The sequence below is a fragment of the Orycteropus afer genome, unplaced genomic scaffold (assembly GCF_000298275.1).
Source record: "Orycteropus afer afer isolate SDZICR_OR568_19922 unplaced genomic scaffold, OryAfe1.0 scaffold00007, whole genome shotgun sequence".
NCBI lineage: Eukaryota > Metazoa > Chordata > Mammalia > Tubulidentata > Orycteropodidae > Orycteropus > Orycteropus afer.
The window spans coordinates 27,214,117-27,238,094 of record NW_006921594.1 but is presented as its reverse complement, the minus strand read 5'-3'; the positions used below and the strand labels follow the sequence as shown (position 1 = coordinate 27,238,094).

Sequence of the window (23,978 nt, the reverse complement as noted above, 5' to 3'; positions counted from 1 at the left end):
GTAAATTCTGGTACATTTTTAGTTGAAAGATGTTCTCTATTGTATTTCGTATATTATGTTTTGTCTATTTTTTATTTTGGGTCTATTCTTTTCTTTTATTTCCTTGATCTTTCATATCTATCATCAATAATAAATTTCACCTCTTTCAAAGAAATTTCTTTTTTTACTTCCTGTGAAACTCTGGCATTACCTTCCTTTTTCTATGTCAGTTCTTCACTTTTGCAAGCTCATTTGCATTTTAGTAAACTTTTTCACTCCTTTTTCTGGCAGTGAGTGAGTAAGCTGGAGGAGTTCACTGCCTATGAATATTGTTTTGGCATGAAAATATACTCAACCACATCTTTAATATATATTTTTCTAAAAATACGTTTCACTTTTTTTTTTTTATTGGTAATTGGTGTGTTACTCATGCACCCCATCAGAGATATACTGTGAAGTAGTCAGATGTTCACACTCTCTGCCCCTGCCTTCACACAACATTACCCAAAATGATGGTAATGTTTGTTGTTGTTGTTATGTGCCATCGAGTCGGACCTGACTCATAGTGACCACTCTTTGGGTTTCCGAGGCAGTATCACTGCGTAAGTAGATTGCCCCATCTTCCTTCCCAGGAGTGGCTGGTGGGTTTGAACTGCCAGCCTTCTGGTTAGCAGTCAAGTGCCTTAGGCACTACACTACTAGAGCTCCTATGGTAATGTTTTGTTTTTATTGTTGTTATGTGCCGTCAGTCGGCCCCGACTCATAGCGACCCCTCCTTGGGTTTCCGAGGCAGTATCACTATGGAAGTAGATTGCCCCATCTTCCTTCTGAGGAGTGGCTGGTGGGTTTGAACTGCCAGCCTTCTGGTTAGCAGTCAAGTGCCTTAGGCACTATGCTACCAGAGCTCCCATGGTAATGTTTAGTAGAAGGAAAATGTATACACATTAAATATTATGTGTGTGTGTGTGTGTGTGTGCAGTTAGAACAGTTCCTGGCATATAAATGTTATTTGTGACAAAAATGATGGTGATGGTGATGATCCTGTGTTGAGCCAATACTATATTTGTACCTCTACTATTTATGGACAGTTTCTAATGATCGAGTGGTATAGACTCCTAGAGCTTATTTCTGTAATGAAAGGATTTGTGGAAGCAATTTCTATGATTTACTAATCCTTTGGTTACTAAATCTATCATACTTGGGATATATGGAAATTTGTGCCAGATCTCAGAATCTTATCATAAAATATTCCAAACTTCACTATGTTTGATATAGTCTCTTAATAATTTGTGTTTTGACATGCCACTGGTGATGTCTCCTTTCCTTATTTAATATAGAAATATGTTTCCTGTTTTCTTCGGTTTTGTTTTCCATGAGCTTCCAGGTATGGGAATGGAGTAAAAATGCTTTATTCTGTCATGGTTCACTAGAAGAAGGTAATATCTGTTTTGCAAAAAAAAATTACTCAGTGTATACCATGGTTTATTGGTGTAAATCTAGAAAGGATGTTCTATTAGAAGATAATTAAAACAATCCAGGGAAGAAATGATTAAAAAAAGAAAAATTGAACTAAGACAATGGCGGTGAGTTCGTAAGCAACAGAAAATATAGATGAAATCATTGTATTGTAAATAAAGCTTAAGTGAGGGATTTGATGTGCAGAAGATGAAGATGCTCTAGTTTGTATGATTCTTTGGATGAGTGATGCTCATAATCAAAGCATACAGAAGGGTATGGTGTCAGTAATGGACCAAGCAGAAAAGGGAATGAATTTTGTTTAGGTCATGCAAACTCTGGGATGTTTGTGTAACATCTAACTAGAGAATTCTAGTAAGCCTTTGGGAACTCTGGTAGCATAGTGCCTAAAGCACTTGACTGCTGACCAGAAGGCTGACGGTTCAAACCCACCAGCCACTCCTCGGAAGGAAGATGGGCAATCTACTTCCGTAGTGATACTGCCTCAGAAACCCAAGGAGAGGTCACTATGAGTCAGGGCTGACTCGACGGCACATAACAACAACAACAGCAACAAGCAAGCCTTTGACCTCTTGGAGGAAAGTATGCCTAGGGAGACATGCACTCAAAATGTCAAAATAATACTAGTCATGAAAGCTATAGTTGTAGGTAAGATTCACCACAACATTATTGTTGTGAAAAAACAGCAAGTATAAATGAATATAAATATTTAAATGACAGTTAACTAAGGCAAGTTATTTGATGGTGAGAGATAACTAAATTTCTCAACAATCAGTCCCTTGTCTTCCCCAATATACACCCTTCTTAAGAGGAAATATGGAGTAAGGCAGAAAGGTTTCATTTATCTTTGTACTCCATGAACTTTTTAGCCATTGCCTATGCTTTACATATAGTTAAGTACTGAATAGGAGCTCTGGTAGTGTAGTGTTTAAAGCACCTGACTGCTGACAAGAAGCCTGGTGGTTCAAACCCACCAGCCACTCCTCAGAAGGTTGGGCAATCTACTCCCGTAGTGATACTGCCTTGGAAACCCAAGGAGGGGTCACTATGAGTCAGGTCCAACTTGACAGCACATAACAACAACAACAAGTACTGAATACGTTATTTGTTGAATTATAGGTGAATGCTTCCATTAAATATAAATCTGAATTATGAGATTAGATTACAAATTACTTTCCCCATAAAAAAAGTAGAAAATAGATTAATATACAGACAGTCTTGCTCATGTTGTTTTAGAAGTATAATTGATGGAAAATGTTTATTCCTTCTCCCTGGCAACGTGCTTCAGGGGACTTGGTCTAGAGGCATGGAAGAAAGGCTTTGCCTGGGAATTGACCTTTACTTACCATAAGCTCAACTAAGGAGCTCTGGTAGCGTAGTGCCTAAGGCACTTGCCTGCTAACCAGAAGGCTGGCGGTTCAAACCTACCAGCCAGTCCTCGGAAGGAAGATGAGGCAATCTACTTCCATAGTGATACTGCCTCAGAAACCCACGGAGGGGTCACTATGAGTCAGGTCCGACCCGATGGCAAATAACAACAACAACAACTATGACAACTCATGCTTTGATCAGGGAATCAATTATCATAAGAGAGACTTGTCATAAATACAGTGTAATAGACACTACAGATCCCTGTAAGAAAATTCACCTAGATAAAAGTGATGAACAGTGTGGAGAAATGTCCTAGGCAAAGGTGCTTGGGCTCTGTTTGGCACAAACTGGAAAGAGTAGTTAAAGGTAATAGTTCCCTTCAGTCTGGGAACTGAAGTATAAACCTGATGCACGTTTTGGGTGCTTACTGCCATTGAAATTAGAAGATACATTTTTCTAACACATTCAAATAATATTTTCCAAACTTTGTAAATTGAGATGGTATATTCAAGATTTCCAAATAAAGCTTGTAACCACCTACTGATACTGACTCTTAATTTATGCAGTGGCAGTTGCACTGTCCAGACACGCCAGGAGTAGAGTTCAACAACCACACAGTTTTTCTTAGAATAGTACTTGCCAATAACCAGTCTCAGGACAGACTACAGAGTGTAATAATGCTTTTAAAATCTGGTCCTTGATGAAATAAGGAAAGTAAGCAAATGTAAACGTCTTCATTTCTAAAGATTGTCCTATGCTATTTTGTCTTTTCCACCCTTTTTGTAAATAAAATAAAATGTTTCTATTTTTTTAAATGAAATAATGACAGTAAATAGTATGAAACAATGACAGTAAATAGTACTTGCTTTTTGTTGGTTTATTTTTATAATCTAATAAAAAGTTGCCAACTTTTATTTCACTTTCCCTTTTGTTTTTGAAAACTTTACTGGTTTGTAAAATTTAATAAAGATATAGGAAACACTGAATTACAGGATCTAAATTTTCTTTGACATTGCTGAACTTTCCAATGTTTACAAATCTCTGGATGTGGTCATCATTTAGCCAAAATATTTTGGCATCATATAGAGCCAGTCTTTGACTACTTTAAATGGGACTTTTGATTCTCTATGAAAAAGACAAGTTCAAGTAATGGAAAAAGGATATAAACCTAAAGCCATCATTGAATAAAAGCAATTCATTTGAGTACAGCAACTGGTAGGTTCTTATTACCCTTCAATGCTATAAAACTTAGAAGGGAAAAAAAGAGAGAGAGAGAGAAGGAAAAGTAATGGAAGTCAGAAATACAAAGAACAGGGTGGCTATTGTTTGGATTTGAAGATCAAGTATATATGATTTCTCCATTCTACTATTAAAAGTTCTGGTTCTGGGCAGTCTTGCAAACTAGAATTGGTATTCTTTTTATTGCTTTTTGAAAATCTGACCCAGTCATTGTAAAGTAATCATCGGTATAAATCTGTGTTTATCTTTAAAATTATCTAAATGCCACAGGGACCACATAACTTTATTATGTAACACAGAATGGTTACGTATGGTTTTGATGTAAATTTTCCCATCTTTTTATTATTTTTGTATATTAATATAAATATATGAGAAGAATACTACACTATAAACTATGTTTTACATCGTAAATAATGGGCTGATAGTGATTGCTAACAATGTCTTTTTTCCTCCTTTTCTTTTTTATTAAATAAAACTGTGTTAGAGATGATGATGAAATTCAGGAGAAAAAAGGCAAATCTTAACATTCTAAATAAATAAATGGAATGAAAATTAGAACTATTCATTAGAAAATATCATGAGTCTTCTCCCATAATTATTTGTTAGCATATTCTGATTATTGAACAGATTGAGTATAATTTATTATCTTTTTTTCCTGCATGCTATTAGATTAAATATAAATGTATTGAATGTACTTTATATGGCTTTTGAGTTTCACAAGAATCTATCTTTGGGAATTCTATCACAAGAGAGAACAAACTACTTATAATTGACAACACAGCTGCTCAAAATTATGTCATTGATTTTCCTAGACAGACCATCTATATGCTGATGCTTACTGTGTACATTGTCTATTATCATATCATCATAATAAGGTTGACGATTGTTAGCACTTACTAAGTATTAACTATGTCTAGCTTTATGATCAGATACTATCCATTTTGTCATTAAGCTAACAAATATGCTAAATAATTTTGTGAGACCAAAATACACAGAATATTTGTTTAATCAAATTTTAAAATTTGAGAATAGATAATGTGTTAAATAGTACTTATTTCTGAAATGGCACCTTTGATGAAAATTCTGTTTTTACTTCCCTTTATTGCTTACACAGCATATAGAAGTTAAAATAATGTTTCCTTCAAAAAAACACTGAACTACACTCAAGAAGAGTTAGTGTCTTTAAGTGTGTTGAGCTACCTTGAGTCACCATAGTTTGTTTTGTTCTATACAAATCTGGGTTGTTCTTTACAATGGCATTTGGCTGATTGTTTGAGTGAATATGAACATAGGCAAGATGTGGGAAGCTACAAGGAGTATTAAATGTCTCATATAACTGAATATTTACTTTAGTTTCCAGTACTAGTTTATGTCATTGAAATTTTTTAAATAACAGAAACTGAAAAGAAACACATAAAATTTGAAGGGATTATTCAAAGTTGAAATGCTTTAGTATCGGTTGCGGCTGAATGTGTCTACATCCAGGAAAAATAATAATTTAAACTTAACTTAGGAAGATAGAATACTGAGGAAATGCACAGATAGATTTTCAGAAACAATGTTTGACTTTTAATTCCATTATTTTAGCCTTGGAAAGTACTGAAAATTTAAAATGTTTGCTTCTCACTGCCATAAGGTTCTCAAAATACTCTTCTCTTCATTGTAAAGCAAGGTAAAAAGTCCCTGTTAGGAAGGAATGAACATACATGGAAAGTAATTGGAGTGAAAAGAATGATGAGGCAAAGTTAACTACATTTGAAAGCAATGAAAAGCAGCTGCTGCAGGAAAATACTATCTTGTTTTTTTAAGAAAATAGTCTAGCGGTAACATTTTAAAATGGCAATTTGTTTCCAGAGTTATTCCATACATAAACTACCAAAGAGTTTAAGTTGTCTATATATTCAAAAACCTAAACCCATTGTCATGGAGTAGATTCAGACTCAAAGCAACCTTCTAGGACAGGATAGAACCACCCCTACAGGATTCCCAAGTCTGAAAAACTTTATAGAAGCAGAATGCCTTATCTTATTCTCATGGAGTGGTTGGTGAGTTGGAACCACTGACCTTTTAGTTAACAGCCCAATGCTTAACCACAGTGTCTGTACATACCCACTGCCATCGAGTCCATTCTGACTCATAGTGACCCCCATTGGGTTTCCAAGGTGGTAAATCTTTATGGAAGATTCCTTCCTTGGAGCAGCTAGTGGGTTTAGAACCACCAGCCTTCTGGTTAGCAGTCAAATGCCTTAGGCACTCCCCCACCAGAGGTCCTTTTGTCTGTAAATAGGGACTAATAACTTTCCTTAAACTGATTTGCAAAATTAAATTTGTAATATATTTTTCAATTGGATTAATATTTTCATTGTTTAGAATTCATGATACAGAAAGCCAATCTTTCTATTATTTATAATTCATGATTTAGACATTGACAAAGAAAAAAGGAACACTTCATTGAGCTTAAAATGATCATACCATATACTGTTAATGTAAATCAAAGAGCATATTGCTGTTCTTCTGTATCCCTTGGTCATACAAAATTACTCATTAGTAACTTAACACATTATTAAGATAAACGAAAAAGGTTTTTTTTTTTTTTTTCTTTTTCAGTCTGATTCATTTAGACACGAATTACTTATTCTTGGTCAAGAAGACCAAGTGCACTATACAGATATTCAACATCTATTTAAACAAATGGGTCTCTAGGCATTGCCAATGGTAATACACTTAACTGCTAACTGAAAAGTGGAAGGTTTAAGTCCACCCAAAGGTACTTCTGAAGAAAACCCTGCAGATATAACTCCAGTTAATCAGTAACTGAAAATTCTGTGGATCACACTTCTCCTCTGACACACTTGGGAATGCCATGATTCTGAGCTCACTCCAAGGCAACTGAAAAACTTATGGAAATAGTTAATCTTTGAGTGATTATGCAAACAACTATGCTAGGCTCTTATAATCATGATCCAATTTCACTTTCATAAAAGCTCTTGTTGCTGTTGTTGTTAGGTGCCATCAAGTCGTCTCCAACTCATAGGGACTCTGTGTACAGCAGAACAAAACAATGCCCGGTCCTGCATCAGGACCCCTGCTATGCCTGAGCCCATCACTGGAACCACTGTGTTAACACATCTTGTTGAGGGCCTTCCCCATTTCTGTTAACTCTCCACTTTACCAATCACGATATAATTCTCAAGAGAATGGTCCCCTCTTATAAAATGACCAAAGTAGGTGAGACAAAGTCGGCCATTCTCATTTCCAAGAATTCTGGCTGCACTTCTACCAGGACAGATTTGTTAGTTCTTTTAGCACCTATGATATTTTCAGTATTCTTTGCCAACACCACAACTGAAAAGCATCAACTCTTCTTCGGTCTTCCTTATTCATTGTCCAGCTCTCACCTGCATATGAGTCAATTAAAAATGCCATGGCTTGGGTCAGGTACACCTCAGTCTTCAAGGAGACATCTTTGCTCTTCAGCACTTGAAACAGGTCTTTTGCAGCAGATTTGCTCAATGCAAAACATTGTCTGATGTCTTGATTGCTGCTTCCATTGGTGTTGATTGTTTAACCAAATCATATGAAGTCTTTGACAACTTCAATCTTTTCCCCATTTATCACGATGCTCCTTATTGTTCCAGTTGTGAGGATTTTTGTTTTCTTTATATTTAGTTGTAATTCATACTGCAGACTGTAGACTTCATCAATAAGTGCTTCAAGTCATCCTCAATTTCAGCAAGGAAGGTTGTGTTATCTGTGTATCTCAGGTTGTTAATGAGTCTTCCTCCAATCCTGATGCCACATTCTTCTTCATATAGTCCTGCTTCTCTGATTACTTGCTGAGTATACAGATTGAATAAGTATGGTGAAAGGCTACAACCCTGATGTACTCCTTTCTTGATTTTAAACCATGCATTGTCCCCTTGTTCTGTTCCTGGTCTATATACAGGTTCCTCATGAGTACAATTAACTGTTCTATTCCAGTTCTTCTCAATGTTATCCATAATTTGTTATGATCCACAAAATCAAATGCTTCTGCATAGTCAATAAAACACATCTTTCTGGTATTCTTTGCTTTGAGCCAAGATCCATCTGACATCAGCAATGATATCCCTCATTCCACATCCTCTTCTGAATCCAGCCTGCATCTCTGGAAGTTCTATCAGTACACTGCTGTGACTGTTTTTGAATTATTTTCATTAAACTTACTACCATGTGATATTAATGATATTGTTCTATAATTTCCACATTCTGTTGGATCACTTTTCTTTGGAATGGGTACAAATATGGATCTCTTCTAGTCCGTTGGTCAGATAGCTGTCTTCCAAATCCCTTGGCACAACTGAGTGAGTGCCTCCAGAATGGTATCATCCTTTGCTGAAACATCTCAATGGGTATTCTGTCAATTCCTGGAGCCAAATTTTTTTTTCCAATTTGTAGGTCCTCTTTTTACCCTCTTGGAGAAGTCTTTCAATGTGCTTAAGTATTTAATTTTTAAAAGGTCCCAGTCATCTAGCTGCTCCTCTACTCCCTGTACATTTTGGGTTATGCTTGATAGTCTATTTATGCCCTAGATTTGCCCCTGTTTTATCTTTGATGAACTTTATAGTTTTGGATTTTACATTTAAGTCTTTGATCTAACTTGAGTTTGCTTTTGTATATGGGGTCTTGTTTCATTTTTCTGCAAGTGAATACCCAAAGTTTTGCTACCACCATTTGTTAAAGAGGCTATGTCTCCCTCATTTAATGGGTTTTGGCCCATTGTCAAAGATCAACTGTTCACAGATGGTTGGGTCTATTTCTGTTTTATTATTATTATTATTATTATTATTCTGTTCCATTGGTCTATCTGTCTATCATTGTACCAATACCACATTGTTTTGACTACTGTGGCTGTATAATAGGTTTTGAGATCCAGGAGTATAAGACCTCCTACTTTGTTTTTCGTCTTCAGCAGTCCTTTGCTTATCTGAGGTCTCTTTCTGTTCCATATGAAATTAGTGATTGGTTTTTCCATGTCATAAAAAATGTTGATAGAATCTAGATCAGAATTCTCACACTTATTTTTATAAGATAAATGAACAATAGACAGATAAATTGATAGACACTAGATTTAATGTTTATTGAAAAGAAACCATGAGACTTGTAGAAGATAGAACTATTAATCAAATATTTCCTGACACCAGGGAATTTAAATTCTGGTAGATAAGCCATTTATATGAATGATTACAATAATTGACTGAATAAAAGGGCAGGCTATAAGAGGAAATCCAAGGAAAATGCTGCAATTAGTTCTATGAGAATATCTTGAAGGTTACATTTGAACGAGCTTATAAGAATGAATACTGTCTTGTCAAGAGGTCATGTAATTGTTGGTGTCAGAAATAAATGCAGCAAAGCCTGAGAAGTAAATGAGCACAGAGAGTGTTTTCCTGCATGTTAGGAGGATTGAGAAGGAATATTGAGGTCTGCAGCTGAATGGTGGTTATCTGACCTTGAATACTAACTTATGGAATTTCAATCTACCCTCTATAGAAATCATATTTTTGATAATAAAATAGAGAACATAGCTGGAGAGATAGATGAAGTCAGACAATTTGTCCCATTACAAATACATGTTTTCTGGGAGTGAAGCCTGGAACAGAGGTAGGATCTACATCACAAATTCCTCTCTTTAGAAGGCACATTACACTTTTTATGAATGCTGATAAAAAGAGTCTTGTTAAGTATGTAGGAACCTTGATGACACAGTAGTTAACCACTCAGCTGGCTGTTAACTAAAATGTCAGCAGTTCTAATCCATCAGCCACTCCGTGGGAGAAAGGTGACGTAGTCTGCTTCTGGAAAGATTTACAGCCTTGCAAACCCTATGGAGCAATTCTAGTCTGTCTTATAGGGTCGCTATGAGTCGGAATCGACTTGACACAAGAAGAATTACATTTGCACTGGGAATATTTAAAGCACTGATTCAATTCATAGTTTTGGAAAATTTCCCATTATTTTTATCCCAGGGAAAGAAATACATATATACATATACACACACACGCATACTCCTCACTTATTGACTGTCTAATGTTGAATATAACATTTTGCATTTATGACAATACTAAGTAATCTTCTACCTATTTAGTCAAGTAACCTGGGTTTCCTTTCAGTGTTCAGCTCCCACCCCAGAAAGCTACTCATATCTCTCAGGCTCACAGGTGAAGCAGCCAGCTTACCTGAAGGCATCTTGCCAGTCACATCCTCACTATAAGAAGGCACCATTGCAGCTCTTCATGCAAAAGAAGCAACTGAAGCAGATTAAGAGAGAGCCCTTCCAAGAAGGGCCCAAGAGCGGTTAGAGGAGCCTAAGAGGATGCAGGAGTGGGGGACGTTGCTGTTGCTGCTCCCCTCTATTCCACTGTCCTGGAGGGACCAAATCCTGCAGTGCAGAAGTATACTGGGGGAGATTTGGGGCCTGGGAGCTGCAGTAGAAGTGAGCTGCCTCCTCCTCCTCTGGGGCCTGAGATGCTGACCTCTTCTCAAGCAATGTTTACCTCCAGGCTCTTGAGCTCAAAATACAAGTCCTCCAAGACCAGCAGACCAAGATCAGCAGTGTGTTATTCCTTTCCTGTGGGGTCCTCCCTGGCCTGCAGGGTGGGAGCAGGAACCTATGGTTGTGGAGGCGGCATCTGCAGGGGGTATGAGCACAAGCAGGAAACCTCATCGATCATCTTGACTCCCAACCCTACTGGTTGCCAGAGCCCCAGGGGCACCAATTATGTGTCTAGTCCAACCAGCAGGTCCCAAGTCCACATTAGTGCCAGCTGCAGGAGCAGGGCCTTGGAGTCCAGAGCACAGAAAGTGCTGGGAGCACAATTATCGATAATTATCTTTTAATGTAACAGTGATCATATATTTAATGTCAGTTTTAACCTGAAAATATTCCTTTAACTTAAAATATAAATCTGAAAGATCAGCATTCACCTATTCATGACAAAAACAAATTGAGGAGTAAAGACAAACTAAAAAAAATTATGTCAGATAGTAAAATTAATTTAAATTGAATTAATAGTTTCATAAAAGTCTCAACTTCTGTGTATATGTTGCCTCCAAACTACTTCAAAGAGTTTAAATAGTGGAATGAATGATTGAATCATAATAAAGACATACTAAAATTTCTCAGTAAAATGAGCCCTCAAACAACCTAAGAGGTTAAAACGAGTGTTTCCCCTACACTCTCTTCTCTCTACATGCCCCTGGGCTTAACCTTCCAAGTAACAGCTTGGACCAAATGAAATCACTTCAAAATAGTAAATCTTTGTGATTAAGAACATTTTATATAGTTTACTGGCATTCTAATACATCACTACATATTCCACCAGATTAGTTTGTATGGACACAATATTTTCATTTCTTTCTTCTTTAGGAGACTGTAATCTTGGGTATGAACTCAGCAAATTGTTGAATATAACTGCCATTTCATTGAAATGTAAAATGTATGGTTCTTGTGTATTTCTTAAGGAGCTCTGGAGTATTTCTTAGTTCTATAAAATATAACCACTGGTGGCCAACAGTCTGTGCTCATGTAGGACCTCACATTAACACCCAATGTCTTGCTTGTTACCTTGCAGAAATGTTGGAATCCAACAATGTGATCACTTTCAATGGCTTGGCCAACAGCTCCAGTTACCATACTTTCCTTTTGGATGAGGAGCGGAGTAGGCTGTATGTTGGAGCAAAGGATCACATATTTTCATTCAACTTGGTTAATATCAAGGATTTTCAAAAGGTATCTTTATTCTAATATATGCACTACAGTTCTTTTGAAACATTGAGTTATCCAGAATTCACAGAAAGTGGTTTTAAATCAATATTTTATCTTTTCAGATAAAAATAAAAATAGTAATTATATTCATGTCTTGGGCGCTCTGGTGGAGTAGTGCCCAAGGCACTTGACTGCTAACCAGAAGGTTGGCAGTTCAAACCCACCAGCCACTCCTTGGAAGGAAGATTGGGCAATCTACTTCGCTAGTGATAACCCCTGGGAAACCCAAGGAGGGGTCGCTATGAGTCAAAGACAACTTGATGGCACATAACAACAACAACATCAACATTCATGTCTTAAGATGCAATAAATCATAAAAATCATTTTGAAAGAAACCACACTATTTTTTAAATAAATTATTTTGTGTTGTGGCTGTGGAGAATATATGTAGGACACCCATTCAATTATTTCAACATGTACAATACAGTGACATTGATTACATTCCTCAACATGTGCAACCATCTCATTCTCATTTTCCAAGTTCTTCCTCCCCTGTTAACTACCACTCAGTCCCTCCTAACTTCAGCTTATCCTTCCATTGTTGTATCATTTTTCTGTATAAAAGTACATATATGAATGTTTACAGAAATCCATAATAATTTATTTCATATAATATGTATGTATAACATATAAATATATACTTGTCTCTATATTGTCAGCAAATGGAAGGGTCATTGAGCTATGACCCACAGGAAGAATTTACCTGTGTTTTTAAACAAAGTTTTATTGGAGCATAGTTTGCACCTTTATTTATGTATTGTGTACTTCTGTTTTCATACTACAATGGCACAGCTGAGTAGTTGTGACAGAGATCATCTGCCTCACAATGCCTAAAATATTTACTATAATATGCCCCATTATAAAAAGTTCACTCAAGATTAGTTTTCAGTGTCAAGATTTGCAAATGTGGTCATTTAGATTTAAGCATCTACCATTGTAGTCCTTATTCTTCATAGTTTCTGGCTCATTTCTTTAATAAACTATACAGCTTAGAACAAGTCCAATAATAATTTTAATAAATACACAGAAACATGAAAATAAAAGCACAGAGAAATGAAAAAAAAAGTCCAAATGGAAAGCCTAATGATAAAAATGAATATATTTCTGAGAATTTTTAGAGTTTTTATTTATAATAACGACATGACCCTGAAATGTATTTATCATACTGATTAAACGTTATTTCATTACATCTCAAATTCTTGTTTATAAATGTCTTGTATTTTGCCTTTTAATTCCATAGATTGGATATCACTGTCTTTTCCCAAGTTCATGACAATATATATTAAATTATCTAAAGCTTCCCAAATGAATAGTAATAAGTTACTTTGAGACTAAAAGCTTTTCAGCAGACATAAATGATTAACTGTCACCATCTCTGGATTTGTCTTTTACTTATGACATTTTTTGGGAGGATTAACTAACGTTATTGGAAGAGAGAGATGAATTATAAAAATAATAAATCATTCTGCCCCAATACAGATAGGTGTGATTAGAATTGCTCAGGGGATCTGGAAAATTTGGTATTAAAATTTAGGTAAGAATATTTGTATTATTAAGGAGACTGCATTCACAATCCTCCAAGCTATCAGTAATGCCTTGGCTCCTCTACCACTTATTTTCCTGCCACTGTATTCACTCAATGTAGGATCCTTTGGAAGGATGAATGGAAGAAAGTTCTAGCAATCTACTTCCAAAATATCACAGTTATTGAAAACTGTATTACGGAATGTAGTTCTACTCTGAAACACACGGGATCATCATGAGTCATCATTGACTGGATAGTGGTTGGTTGGTTTTTGGGTTTGGAAGGATGAAGATCAGACATTAGGGATTAAAATACAATCAATAATTTATCAATTAGTCTTTTTCCAATGGAGTAGGAAAGAGTCATTTTTTAAAAGCTACAATTTGTTTCTCCTTTTATCTCCCCAAGGTATGTAATACTTCTCTCAGCTGTTTTCCTTGTGCAAAAATATGATTGCTTTATGAATTTTCTGTCACTGCCATTGCTCATTTCAGCATGCCATGCTGATAACTGGGTCAGATAAATGGATCCAGGGTGTTCCATATCTGAGAATTTCAAAATCACTATTTCCTGAAAGAGAAAGACCAGCTAATTTAGAAGAACATAAGCTTTATTATCTGCAGATTTCAACCTCTCTTCACAAGATTTTCACTGCTCCTCAAAATGCCCTCCCTCTTTCAACCCAAGTCACAATAATTTTCCCCACACCCTGCTTAGGTGTATGTACCTAGTCTATTTTTGTCTTGCTCATCATTTTTATATGGCAAAGTTTGCTGAATAGAAGGAGAATGAATGACTTACGTCCACACCAATTAACGGATGTCCCTGCACAGTTCAAATTGCAGGGTCCCTGCCACTTAACACTCTCTGGAGCTTTTATCTCAGGCATCACAACTTGGTCTGAAAGACTATGTGATGTTGGATCTTTTAGAAAATTTACATAAAATAGTATTTCTTCTCTGCCCTTAGATCATGTGGCCTGTTTCTTACACAAGAAGAGATGAATGCAAGTGGGCTGGAAAAGATATCCTGGTAAGTTTGTTCAGTAATTGAATAAACAATTTATTCAGTAATTGAGTAATCGAATTATTCTGTGGTCCATTTTTGTTCATTGTTCTATTAAGCACCATGTTTTATTTGTGGACTTCATTACTCTTGAGTAACAAAATAATTTTCTATTTTGGAAAAATTGATGGATTTTTGAAAAGAAAGTATAACAATAATTCTTAGCAAAGTAAAAGTATATTCATTTTTGATATCTTGTGTATGCAAAAGGTAATTAACAAAATGAAACCTTACAGTATATGTACTTATATTCTATGAGTCAACTTATTGTACAGGTTGATTTTCTTATAATAATTTATCTTAAATGATGTGAACATTTTCCTTGTAAGTCTTCACAATTAAAATGACCTTCTCTCCTTCTGGCCTTTCTTTTCTGGTTCTTTTACTTTGTCTATGCCCTCAGCTCCCCCTCATATCCCCTCCTTTCCCCTTCCGCCTTTCTTCCAATCCTCACTTCTCTCCCTCCCTCTACTCCTTCTTCCTTCCTTTCCATTCATTCGTCTTACCATCCATTAATTCATTTGTTAAATAAATACAAGAAATTACCATATATTAGGCATCATCCTGAGCACTGTGGAGTCAGAAATGAACAATCTTTGTAAGCAATCACTACAAAGCTTTTTGCTCTTGTAAAAAGGTAGAAGCCATTTTTCCTGAAGTAAACTTTATCAGTAGGTGGACAACTTGCTTGAGGTATAGTTAGTTACCTACCCTTACAATTCATGAAATGTAGTTATCATATAAAAGAGTAAATTAAAATATCACAGGATTTTTTTAAATATTGTTTTATATTATTTGATATCTTAGTTCGTGATGTTCAAAACATAGATAAGTAAGTTTTCTTCTCTGGGTTTTACAGTGTTGACATTTAGATGAAATTTATCCCATGTACCTAAAGACATAACCAACTTATATATCTCCATTCTTTATTTGTATTTTAAGATTTGATTAATTAATTATTGTATAAGTATTTAAACTTTATTTGGTCATACTTGAGCATGTGTGATATTTCTCCCCATTGGTTCTTGTGGCTTCTGCAAATTTGAAGGAAGAAAAATCATTTGTATCTGATTCTTTCTTTATATAAGTGTACATGTATAATGCATTTTTCTAGTGGATATAAGATTTGTTGAATTCCTTATACTCACTCATCCAATTCTCTGTCTATGTACGGTGGAACGCATTTGAGACACATCTCCCTTTGACTATTTCCTTACAATAGTTTTTCTCTTAGTACAGTGAGTTTATTTCCTTCTCTGCTTCTGATTCATACATGTACATTTTATATGTGTATTAGATGGACAGATATAAAGATTTCACTTAAATACTGATGTCAATGTAGTAATTTCTCTACTATGCTAGAAGGATGTTGTTATTTTCAGTCAAAGTCTTTCAACTTATTCCTGAGATTGCCATTTAACATTTTAGTCCTAAACCATGATCTTCAACAGAAATACAAGGGTCAGTGTTGGCAGATTCTGGGTCCATTGGTGGATTTTATTCCTGAGATCTAAAATAAATGGAATTCATTTTCAATTTTTAATCCCCAAATAATTCATGTTTAAGGTTAGATAAAAGAGAATTAACCATAATATTTAGTGTATTTTCTTCACCTATAAAGAAAAATATATTGAAAATCTATTAAAATGATTTATGCTGATTTAGACAGGAAAAGCAAATAGATGATAGTTTCAATGGACAATTTGATTGATTCATAGAAACTGCCTAAAATGATATGTGTGTTTAGGAGGCTTTAGAGGTGGAATCCAATTCATAGGAAGAGAGACCTCAGTCTAGTAGCAACATTTGCCACAGATGAAGGAAGGCACATAAAGTACCACAAAGCATACGTATCTACCATACTTGATTTATCTACATATAAGCAAAAATGGAATATTCATTCTTAGAAATTACATAGTAAATAGTTATAGGTTAAAATTAAACTTCATAGTACACTAAAAACAATTAACTCTTTAAGTGAAACTGAACCAGGAAAAAAAAGTCTTTTACTGTCAAATTTTATACTACCTCAAACTGATGCATATGTTGTAACTTTGGGGAAAAAAATAGAAAGAACAATGGAGAGGTAATCAAGAGAGGTTAAGAATTTTATGCTGTCCTCCCCCTCACTGACTTGTTAATGTGTTTTAGTAAATCCCTTAAGTTTTTCTGGACTTTTGTTTCTTAGTCATTAAGAGGTGTAGTACTTATTTTATAATTATGAGAATGTTTAATAGTTTTTCTAAAAATTATTTGATAGAAAACACAAGTGTAAGGCAAACATACAATGTTGTTGTTGTTGTTGTTATGTGCCGTTGAGTCGGCCCCGACTCATAGCGACCCCTCCTTGGGTTTCTGAGGCAGTATCACTACGGAAGTAGGATTGTCCAACCTTCCTTCCGAGGAGTGGCTGGTGGGTTTGAACCGCCAGCCTTCTGGTTAGCAGTCAAGTGCTTTAGCCACTCTGCTACCAGAGCTCCTAAACATATAATAGAATGAGCAAAAACTTGCTATTAATATCCAAAACTCATATTTACTATTAACAAATTACACTGACAAGTTTTAATGTAATATTAATGAAACATGAATAGAGATGGTTACTTCATTTGTTTACATTCATTATTTTTAAGAACACAGAATTTCTTCCTTTCTTATTGAAGTCTTCAGCCAATAAAATCCCAAGGGTCTCAATGGTCAGTTCCTGTTGTCCATGGGGTTTCCGTGAGTCAGGGGCCGACTTGACAACAGCCAATAACAACAGGACAATAGAGACAATTATAATTATTGGCATTTCCCATGCCACACACTGTGCTAATTTACATTTTGTAAATGTAGTGTTAAATGTGGAGCTCAAACCCACCAGCCACTCCTCAGAAGGAAGGTTGGGCAATCTACTTCCATGATGATCCCACCTCAGAAACCCAAGGAGGGGTCGCTATAAGTCGTGTCCGACTTGACGGCACATAACAACAACAGAGTTAAATGTAAGGAGCTCTGGTGGCATAGTGCCTAAGGCATTTGACTGCTAACAAGAAGGCCAGCTGTTCAAACCCACCAGCCACTCCTCGGAAGGAAGGTTGGGCAATCTACTTCCATGGTGATCCCACCCCGGAAACCCAAGGAGGGGTCGCTATGAGTTGGGTCTTACTCCACAGCAGTGTGTTTGGTTTTTGGTTTTAGTGTTGCCAAAGGGGCAGGGAGGCCACATCTGCTGACTTCCTCTAACCCCCCAAGAGGAAAACAGAATCACCTTCAATAGCCCAAGGCCTATTCCTGTGAGGCCAGACATGCTGCCTCCCTCCAGCCCTTTCACCAACCCTGACACCAACCGCTCCTCCTGCAGAACCCACCACCTCCCTGCTGGGTTCAATAATTCACTGCAGTGGCCACACTGAACTCACAGATTATGGAGTTTATTAGAGAAGCAACAGGCTACAATTCAAGTTCAGGAACATGTTCCTTCTCTCTCAGCCCCCCATCTTTCAGCCCACAGTATCCCTCAGTCTCTCTCCCAGCAATGTGTGTCTCTCTGTCTCTCTCCCAGCAGTGTGTGTCTCTCTCCCAGCAGCGTGTTGTCTCTCAGAAGTATGTTTCTCTCAGTAGCACGTCATTCTCAGCCAGAAGTCAGAGAGACTCCTTCTGCTTCTAGGAGGCCTCCTTTTCAGCCTGGCAGAGTGGCCAAACTAACCAATCCCAACATCAGAATTATAAACACCTGAGGCAGAATGAACTTCCCAGAACATTGCTTTGTGCCACTCTCAACAGAAATACCCCAGCTGGATAACTTTAACAATCATAAGTTCCTCAGTTGCTCACAGCAAATTCCACCCCAGAGTTTACAAGACTTATGGCTAGAAAAGCCATACCAGTTTATTTAGTACAGTGTAAGTGTTAAATGCAATCTTATGAAGTTGGTAACATTATGTCCATTTTCCTGATGAGGAAATATAAAGATTCAGTAAATTCTTTACAAATATTTTCTTTAAGATGTTTGCAATGTCCTGAGTCTTATGCTAGAAGTTGAGATCAAAATTTCTGTATGCCTGAAGAAGTTCTTGCTGTCATGTAGAATACATGGATTTGAACCTGCCTATAAACAGAGTTAATGATAACATCTCAGGAAGATCCCTTACCTTCTCTGGGCTCATCAAGAGTGTGAGTATAATAATAATCAGCTCAGAGAATTCTTTTAAAGCTCATATTAGCACAAGTCAAATTATTATATAGGCTATAATATCAACTTTTATTATTATTATAATATTATATATGTAACAGAATTGTTTGAACAATTTCTAAGTGACAGCATTGCTAAGAAAATTAGCTTAGTCCTCTTTAATGATGATGAACACTGAAGCATGGAACTGTCCTGAATGTGATTCAGTTTGTAAATTGAAGGTACTGACCATACTTAATGAGCCCTGGTGGTGCCATGGTTATGTGCTCAGCTGGTAACTGAAAGGTCAGAAATTTGAAATCACTAGGGGCTCCTCAGGAGAAATGACCTGGTGATCTGCTCTTGTGAAAATTACAGCTGAGCAATCCCTAGGGGGCAGTTATACTTTGTTCTATAAGGTTGCCATGAGTTGGAGTTGACTCCAGATCACACCACAATAACAACTGTATCTGTCAAAGCATCTGGATTTTACAATCTCTGAAGTCAACTGGTGAGCATATTTGATTTAATGATGGAATCAGCCAACTCCATAACTAAGAAAGGAGATAGCTTCTTTTGTGTTTGTGGTTTCCAAATTCTCATGAATGCATGTCCTCTCTTTATGGTATTTTTTGTCTCCTTTCCTGTCTCTCCTCTATGATTATTGATCTCCAGCTGCTGCCAATTCAAAAAAAAAAAAAAAAAAAATGAAGAAAGAAAAAAACGAGGACTCTGGTGTTAGCCCAATGTCCTTTGTTTGGCAGCTGCAATAAAGTCTGGACCCCAGTAATGCTCTATGGATAACTCCATCCACTGCCTTATACACTTCTTCTCTGAGAAGATTATTATTAATTGTATTTTCCAGATTTATATAAGGTGCTTATGAGTTTTATAGGAGCTCTGGTAGCATAGTGCCTAAGGCACTAGACTGCTAACCAGAAGGCTGGCAGTTCAAACCCACCAGCCACTCCTCGGAAGGAAGGTTGGGCAATCTACTTCCATCGTGATACCACCTTGGAAACCCAAGGAGGGGTTGCTATGAGTTGGGCTGACTCGAAGGCACACAACAATAACAACAACATGAGTTTTATGAAACTAAGTTAAAAGGAACTAAGACATGACATTTACCAAGCCTGATAAAGTATAATAATGGTAACTGATCATTCCATTGTGTCTTGTAAAAAAAATCCAAAACCTTATAAGTCATGCCTCATACAATCGGTAATTATGTGTACATTAAGAGATGTAAGTTTTTGAAAGTTTAATGGTGTGGAGGCATTAGCCACACAGATGTTTTCAAATATCAACTAATTAATGTAACATTATTAAATGTTGCACTCTCGTTATCCCTCTACATTTAGCATTAAGTCAATAAAACTGTAATGATTTTCATAGAGTGAATTTCATGAAAGAAAATCACAATAGTTTTCAGATACTTTAGTTCAAAGAAAAATGTATTTTTTCTTGGGTTTCACTTAAACATTAAAATATATTTCATACTATTTTTCTGGTACTTCATTTTGATCCTATAACATTATTTTTTACTGATGTTTTATTCAAAATACATGATGCATTTAGAATGAATTTTACTAAAATTCATTTTACAATTCATGTGGCATAAATATGTATTTCAGTGTATGTATCTAAATAGAATGCATGGAATTTATTGACTAAATTTTTTATCATAAATTATGAGTCCATTTTTTTTTTTTTTACCATTTTTCTCTTAAGGTATGATTTTAGGAGATAACCAAAAATTGGCTTATTGAGATTTGTAATATTTCTTACTTAATAAGCTAAAGAAAGGAGCTCTGGTGTATAATACCTAAGGCATTTTGACTGCTAGCTAGAAGGTTGGTGGTTCAAACCTACCAGCTACTCTGTGGAAGGACTATGAGGCAATCTAATTCTGTAAAGATTTATCACCTTGGAAACCCAATAGGGTTCACTAAGAGTCGGCATCGAATCAATGGCAGTGAGGTTTTTTTTTTTTTTTTTTTCAGAAGCTAAAGAAAATAAATAGCATTTTTTTAAAAAAACAATATTTCTTTAAATAACCACTTAGAAAAAAGATTAAGGGTGGGTAAAGAGTTTTTTGTTTTGTTTTGTTTTGTTTCATTCAGCACTTGAGCTGTGAAATGATACATGAAGAGTTTGATAGAAATTCTTCACTGTCTCTTGAGTACATAATAGTCATCTGTGACTTATAGTCAGTAATTCCTTTCAAAGTGCTCTTGTGATGCTAAAAACCACAAGAATGAGGCTTGAGTGGTTTTTGCAGCCATCAGCTCCAAGATAGAATTGTAACCAAAATAGGAACTGATTTGAACATTTATAAAAAAGTAGAGTAACGACCTCCTTGAGTGTTCTTGATAGTTTTCTAAAGGCTGAGTTTACCCTTGACTCCTGGTTTTAGTCACTGTTTCTTCAAAAAGTCCTCTGGGAATAAAGCACTTTTAAATAAACCATTCTGAGTAACTGCTGTCTTCTCAGATGATGATTTAGATGCAAGGAAACAATAGGAGAAGTAAAGCAGTAACAATACTGGCTAATTCTACAAACTTGAGAGGGGGCAATTCTTACGTATGGTTGAGAGTGAAGTTTCATTTTTATGGTTGACATAGTACAATAACTGGGAAATCAGGACTTGGCACTCTGCTAAACCTACATAGTTCTTGTGTCATTGAATGTAGCACCCTGCAGAAAAGTGAGACTCCCCATTTTCTCATATAGCTGGGAAGACACAACCCATCATTCCTCTTCACTCAGTTTTACATCAAACACATATGTTAAATCAGCAGCTGGAGTATGAGCGTTAAGCAGGGTCTTTGTGGGAAAGAGGAAATCTGAAGCCTGGGACACATCCATGTAGTCTCTGTGCTGTCTTCCCCTAACCCCTTTCTTTCCTGCTGGTAATAACACTTCTGACAACAGCATTAATCTAAATCTTTTCTTTCTATTTTAGAAGTGAATATAAAGGCTATAAAACATGTCATCATACTAATATGACTTTCTTCCCTGGTCTTTAAATTACTATGGCATTCTTATCATTAGGGTAGTTAAATACCCATGACTTATTCCATTGCTCTCACTTGAGAGTTGATGTTTGAAAATTTTTATAATATGTACATATTATTGAACAGAGATACTGCATAAGGAGATCAATAAAATCCAGACACCTCAGTTCTGACTGCTATCATCCACCTTTTACTCTCACTTTTTGATATTTTTTCTAATGCTTAAAATCCACTTTGTTATTCACAACAACATTTTTATTGATGGCTTAACTGCTTTGACCCTGTTTTGCAAATGAAAACTGAATACACACTAAGCTGGTAAAAGAATCTGTTTCAAATCAATAACTCTCTGAATCTTCTTTGTTTATCCTACTCAGCCATCTCTCTTTGCAGTAAGTTTCAATAAAACCAAATGGCAACCGTATGACTGTTAGAAATATTTTGAACATAGTTGGAAATAAAAATTTCAACCATCTGAGGGGGAAAAAAAAGGAGATTCTCATAATATCCCTATTCTTGGAAACATTTCAGAGTAACATCATGCACCTGAACTGTGGCAACTTGTAATTCTTGAGAGATTTTTAAAATGTATTTTTGTACTTAGTTGTTACATACTTACTTACAATTCTGTGATATAACATGTTCATCAAATTTGTCATGTCTCAAATTGCAGGAATATAGCAACACTAATTTTCAAGTGACAATTTGAAGTTGCACGTGCATCTTAAATTGAAGTATAGTAAAATATACACAAGTTTATCATTGAATTTAACTTAGTTTTTCACAGGTCAAAGTTGACTCCAACTATTACTTTTTATTTTAGGCAATTTAAGGCATGATAAAAATTTGTCAAGTGGATAATTAGAATTTCCTCCTAATTTGGAACCCACAAAATGCATAAGATTTCATTAAATATCAGAATCCATACACATAATTTTTAGGAGATAATTTCCCATAAGTTTTATGAAGAGAGATACTGATTGCTTTCATGCCACACAATTCTTTAAGAACCTCGTACCATAAAGAAGCTGGAACATACATAGTGTCTCCCTCTGAAGCAAAGGGATAGTCTGTGAACAGCCTTAGGAAGTAAAGATAGTGACTGTTCCTGGAACAAAGGGCAGCTTTTTGTACTGCTCAGTAGGATAAACATAAAATCCCCCTCTAGAGCTAAGGGCTGATGTGCTCATACCTATTATAAAATATTCAAGTTCCCTAAATGCAAAGTTCCTTGCCTATAATGAAACTCACTGAATGTGCACATGTAACTAGTAGGAATTGGAGTTTGGAGAACTGGGACAAGAAATGCCAATACTCTTGCTACTGCTGTTTCTGTGAGTAACATAATCCTTTGTTCCTGACCCAGGAGATCTGTATCTTCAGCCAGTGCTCAGGAAATTGTGTCAGGCTAGCTTTTTATCTCATAATTAGGGTAAAATCACAGCGTTCTCGACAATGTTGACTCTATTTTTTTTGTAGACAATTGTAAGTAATTTCACAAATGAGAATCTATGATCAAGTTATTCATTTAAAAATATTATTCCCATGATTACACTTGATAACACTATAGATGTATGGATGACTGATTTCTAATGAAGGTCAGTGAAAACCTTGTCTTATTAAGTGTCACAGAAACTGGCATAGATTTTAGTGTTTGATTGTGTCTGTTGGTTTCTACATGGAAGTAAATATCAGGTCAACTGAACTGAGTGATTGCAGTTTTAATTTCTCATCTAGAAGAAATAATGGTAAGAGCTAACATTTACTGAGAACTTACTATAAACCTGGCATTTTTCCAAAGCGATCATGTATGTTAACATGTTTGTTGTTGTTTTTGTTAGTTGCTGTCAAATTGATTCCTACTCATGGTGACCCTATGTGTGTCACAGCAGAGCGTCAGCCCTGTCTTCCAAGGCATCTCTGGTGTGTTCTAACTTCCAAACTTTCAGCTAGTAACCGAAGGCTGAACTGTTTGCACACCCAGAAAACCATAGCTAGTTCAGGCAGGTCGTATTTAGTTAATAAGGTACTCATTTTTTTTTTTTTGCATCAAAGGTAAATATAGCAGATCAAAGACCCAGAATTTACATCTGTACTTGAAATATGTTGTGTTTTCTATCCCTGCACAAAGGCGTTTGTAAAGCAATTGGAAAACCCAGAGATGCATCTTAGAAAGAAATTCCATGGCAAAGAAAGCTTTGCAATTGAAATTATTTTAGAGACCCTAGATTTTATTCTTTTCTTAAATTGACATATTTTACTAATAAAACAAAATAAGATGGTAACTATGTATGTCTGATTTGCCAGGGACAATTCTCAAATATATTAACCTAGTTTATTTGGATA

At 35.8% G+C, this 23,978-nt stretch overlaps 1 protein-coding gene across 1 annotated transcript in view; it reads left to right on the top strand.

Moving 5' to 3' along the window:
- SEMA3A (semaphorin 3A) overlaps nt 1-23,978 on the top strand; it is a 298,555-nt gene that overhangs the window by 78,087 nt on the left and 196,490 nt on the right. The window contains exons 2-3 of the mRNA XM_007944923.2: nt 11,679-11,836; nt 14,367-14,429. Of these exons, the coding sequence (XP_007943114.1) occupies nt 11,679-11,836; nt 14,367-14,429 (221 nt within the window). The remainder of the gene's footprint in view (nt 1-11,678; nt 11,837-14,366; nt 14,430-23,978) is intronic.